The sequence below is a fragment of the Tachysurus fulvidraco genome, chromosome 14 (genome assembly GCF_022655615.1).
Source record: "Tachysurus fulvidraco isolate hzauxx_2018 chromosome 14, HZAU_PFXX_2.0, whole genome shotgun sequence".
Lineage (NCBI taxonomy): Eukaryota > Metazoa > Chordata > Actinopteri > Siluriformes > Bagridae > Tachysurus > Tachysurus fulvidraco.
This window is the reverse complement of record NC_062531.1, coordinates 200,351-205,196: the sequence shown is the minus strand read 5'-3', so window position 1 is coordinate 205,196 and position 4,846 is coordinate 200,351. Positions and strand designations below refer to the sequence as shown.

Sequence of the window (4,846 nt, the reverse complement as noted above, 5' to 3'; positions counted from 1 at the left end):
CTCCCTCAGACTCCCGCAGAGTCACTCAGACTCACTCAGACTCCCTCAGACTCAGTCAGACTCACTCAGAGTCACTCAGACTCAGCCAGACTCACTCAGACTCCCTCAGAGTCACTCAGACTCACTCAGACTCAGACTCACTCACTAGAGTACTGTGCAGGTAGCTTTAGATATGTGCAGTAATGCTGAGTATACAAACTTAACACATTCTGATATTATATATATATAGAGAGAGAGAGAGAGAGAGAGAGAGAGAGATAGACAGAGACAGAGAGACACACACAGACACAGAGAGAGAGACACACACAGAGACAGACATAGAGAGAGAGACACAGAGAGAAAGAGAGAGAGAGAGAGAGAGAGAGAGCGAGCTGAGTGAACATTAACTTACTAAATAAAGATGGAAGCAAAGTAATGTTGAAAGTTCTTTGAGTTTAATAGCTGCTAAAATGTAAAAAACAAAGTTCTCACACTGACGAGAAATAAACTGCAAAAAACCCCAAATGTATTTCTTTAGAGAAGCGTTTGAGCAAAGCAGAGCATAAAGACCCTCTTTTGTGTTTTCAGATGTTTATTTACAATATTTCTGCCTTAAACATAGGATTACATCGCATGTAACTGTGTTGTATATAATCAACATAATGCTCTTCTTTATTTATTTGTTTGTTCATTTCTTTACTTATTTATTTATTTATTTATTTATTTTCTATACTCCTGAAGGTTAAACTCTGAAATAAAGGTACAGAGAGGCTAATGCATTTTTACGCAGAATCTCGTTATGACAAAGTGCGATTCATTATTGTAACTTTTAAAAAAAAAGAAAAAAAAAATCATATTTACATATAATTTATTTAAAAAGAACATTCTGTCACTTTTTTAAAAACAGCCCTACAAAAGACATGGCTGCTTGGTTTAGCTCGATGCGTTTGTGTTGCAAAGGCAGATATGCATGCACACACACACACACACACACACACACACACACACACACACACACACACATACACACAAATATCTTTTTAAGATACACTATGAGGTTTTGACCCAAACACACTCAGGTGTGTGTGTGTGTGTGTGTGTGTGTGTGTGTGTGTGTGTGTGTTTATTAAGAAATGATGTAATAGTAATTATAGCAAGCAACACATTCAAATTCTCTAAAAAAAAATTCAAAAAAGAACGTTTTTGTATCGTAACTCGTCTGATAAATAGTCTTTTACAAAAGGAGGAAAGTGTAAAAACACACACTTCCTTAACGTTAATGAAAAGAGGACAAAAATTATTTGTCTCCGAAAGGGTTCAATTTAAATTGGTATAAAAGTCTCTTTTTTTAACAAAAAAGTATTGAGCACAAGAATAGGTTTGTGCTCATTTATTAAATATTTGTATGAACGTGTTTATATTTAATATGATATAAAGTTCCACAGGGACACACTGATCCCGTCTGTAACACCAAATCAGCGTAATTCCCGGAGGAGCAGGTCTGCCGTAAACACACTAAATAAAAATGTTAGAATGAAAAAAGATAACAGGCATCGCTTTGCACAACATTTTACAAATACATCATCGTGCTCTTTCTGTAAACTGATTAAACTGTAGGATGAAACGTTGGGATCCTGCGTTCATCTCAACGCTGGATATTCCGAATCAGGATCAGTGCATCCTAAGTGTGATGAGGAGGCGCAGGTCAGTGCTCACAACCAGTGAACACACTTCCTGATTCTTCACTTCAATGTGCTTCCATTTTACACGTCCATCTTTTTTTCTTTTCATTTCAATGTCCTCAGTCACTGTGCAGGGTCTCTCTCCTCTTCAGGATTACTGTGTGTAAGTGTGTGTGTGTGTGTGTGTGTGTGTGTGTGTGTGTGTGTGTGTGTGTGTGTGTCTATGGACAGAGTGCATGTTAATTGGTGGACTCTTTAGCGTTTGAAGCTGAAGAAGCTGGAGAATTTTTCCCCTTGAGCTCTATGTGTGTTTCCCCATCAGTTTTGGCCCACAGCTGATCCTGAAGATCTTTGACGACCCTCTCGAGGTGCTGACGAGCTTCACTTTCCCGCTGGAGCTCAGAGCGGAGCTGTTCACGATCCGCCTCAGCCAGCTGGAGCTTCATCTGCAGCTCCTCAATCTACACACACACACACACACACACACACACACACACACACACACACACACACACACACACACTGAGTTTAAAATAAACCCAAGGGTGCCACAGGTAATTGCTGGTTGTTTGTTTGTGTGTGTGACACAGAAGAGATTCGAACGATGGACTGATGACTCAGATTAGATCTAAGAGTGATCCTATGTTGCATGTGGTGCCATGTGTCTGCAGTTAGTGCTCATCGCTTCACAACCTGTGACAGACTTCATGGTGTGTATGTGTTTGTGTACATGCTCATATACACACCTGAGTAGAGTATTTAACACGCATGCGTCCAGCCTCACAGCCTTTATCACACTTGCGCTGCTGCTTGGCCTCCTCCAGTTCTCTGGTGAGTCGAGCTCGAGTCTCGTTCGCTTCCTTCATCTTTCTCTCGTTCTCCGCTCGCAGTCGCTCCATCTCTTTGCGCAGAGCTCGTTTTGCTTCACTCGCTTCACGCAGCTTCTCCTTCTTCACCACACGCAGGAACTCCAACTCCTACACACACACACTTTTTATTTGTAGTGTGTAGTGTATAGTGTGTAGTGTATAGTGTGTAATGTGTAGTGTATAGTGTACAGTGTGTAGTGTATGGTGTATAGTGTGTAGTGTACAGTGTGTAGTGTATAGTGTGTAGTGTACAGTGTGTAGTGTACAGTGTGTAGTGTATAGTGTACAGTGTACAGTGTGTAGTGTATAGTGTACAGTGTGTAGTGTACAGTGTGTAGTGTACAGTGTATAGTGTACAGTGTGTAGTGTGTAGTGTATAGTGTACAGTGTGTAGTGTACAGTGTGTAGTGTACAGTGTGTAGTGTGTAGTGTACAGTGTGTAGTGTACAGTGTACAGTGTGTAGTGTACAGTGTGTAGTGTACAGTGTATAGTGTACAGTGTGTAGTGTACAGTGTGTAGTGTACAGTGTATAGTGTACAGTGTGTAGTGTACAGTGTATAGTGTACAGTGTGTAGTGTGTAGTGTGTAGTGTATAGTGTACAGTGTGTAGTGTACAGTGTGTAGTGTACAGTGTGTAGTGTACAGTGTATAGTGTACAGTGTGTAGTGTACAGTGTATAGTGTACAGTGTGTAGTGTACAGTGTGTAGTGTACAGTGTATAGTGTACAGTGTGTAGTGTACAGTGTATAGTGTACAGTGTGTAGTGTACAGTGTGTAGTGTACAGTGTATAGTGTACAGTGTGTAGTGTACAGTGTATAGTGTACAGTGTGTAGTGTATAGTGTACAGTGTACAGTGTACAGTGTGTAGTGTATAGTGTACAGTGTGTAGTGTACAGTGTGTAGTGTACAGTGTATAGTGTACAGTGTGTAGTGTGTAGTGTATAGTGTACAGTGTGTAGTGTACAGTGTATAGTGTACAGTGTGTAGTGTGTAGTGTATAGTGTACAGTGTACAGTGTGTAGTGTATAGTGTACAGTGTGTAGTGTACAGTGTGTAGTGTACAGTGTATAGTGTACAGTGTGTAGTGTGTAGTGTATAGTGTACAGTGTGTAGTGTACAGTGTGTAGTGTATAGTGTACAGTGTGTAGTGTACAGTGTGTAGTGTACAGTGTGTAGTGTACAGTGTATAGTGTACAGTGTACAGTGTGTAGTGTATAGTGTACAGTGTGTAGTGTACAGTGTGTAGTGTGTAGTGTACAGTGTGTAGTGTACAGTGTGTAGTGTATAGTGTACAGTGTACAGTGTGTAGTGTATAGTGTACAGTGTGTAGTGTACAGTGTGTAGTGTACAGTGTATAGTGTACAGTGTGTAGTGTGTAGTGTATAGTGTACAGTGTGTAGTGTACAGTGTGTAGTGTATAGTGTACAGTGTGTAGTGTACAGTGTGTAGTGTATAGTGTACAGTGTGTAGTGTACAGTGTGTAGTGTACAGTGTGTAGTGTATAGTGTGTAGTGTATAGTGTGTAGTGTGTAGTGTATAGTGTACAGTGTGTAGTGTACAGTGTATAGTGTACAGTGTGTAGTGTGTAGTGTGTAGTGTGTAGTGTATAGTGTACAGTGTATAGTGTACAGTGTGTAGTGTACAGTGTGTAGTGTATAGTGTACAGTGTACAGTGTGTAGTGTACAGTGTGTAGTGTACAGTGTATAGTGTACAGTGTGTAGTGTGTAGTGTATAGTGTACAGTGTGTAGTGTACAGTGTGTAGTGTATAGTGTACAGTGTGTAGTGTACAGTGTGTAGTGTATAGTGTACAGTGTGTAGTGTACAGTGTGTAGTGTACAGTGTGTAGTGTACAGTGTGTAGTGTATAGTGTGTAGTGTGTAGTGTATAGTGTACAGTGTGTAGTGTACAGTGTGTAGTGTACAGTGTATAGTGTACAGTGTGTAGTGTACAGTGTGTAGTGTACAGTGTATAGTGTACAGTGTGTAGTGTGTAGTGTATAGTGTGTAGTGTACAGTGTGTAGTGTACAGTGTGTAGTGTACAGTGTGTAGTGTACAGTGTATAGTGTACAGTGTGTAGTGTACAGTGTGTAGTGTACAGTGTATAGTGTACAGTGTGTAGTGTACAGTGTGTAGTGTACAGTGTATAGTGTACAGTGTGTAGTGTGTAGTGTATAGTGTGTAGTGTACAGTGTGTAGTGTACAGTGTGTAGTGTACAGTGTGTAGTGTACAGTGTGTAGTGTACAGTGTGTAGTGTACAGTGTGTAGTGTGTAGTGTATAGTGTGTAGTGTACAGTGTATAGTGTATAGTGTG

The 4,846-nt window shown here is 40.4% G+C and overlaps 1 protein-coding gene across 1 annotated transcript in view; it reads right to left on the bottom strand.

The window, feature by feature from the left end:
• Window positions 1–412: 412 nt before the first annotated feature.
• skia (v-ski avian sarcoma viral oncogene homolog a) overlaps window positions 413–4,846 on the bottom strand; it is a 38,451-nt gene continuing 34,017 nt past the window's right edge. The window contains exons 6-7 of the mRNA XM_047800227.1: window positions 2,408–2,638; window positions 413–2,122 (exon numbers count right to left, since the gene is read on the bottom strand). Of these exons, the coding sequence (XP_047656183.1) occupies window positions 1,901–2,122; window positions 2,408–2,638 (453 nt within the window). The 3' untranslated portion in view covers window positions 413–1,900. The remainder of the gene's footprint in view (window positions 2,123–2,407; window positions 2,639–4,846) is intronic.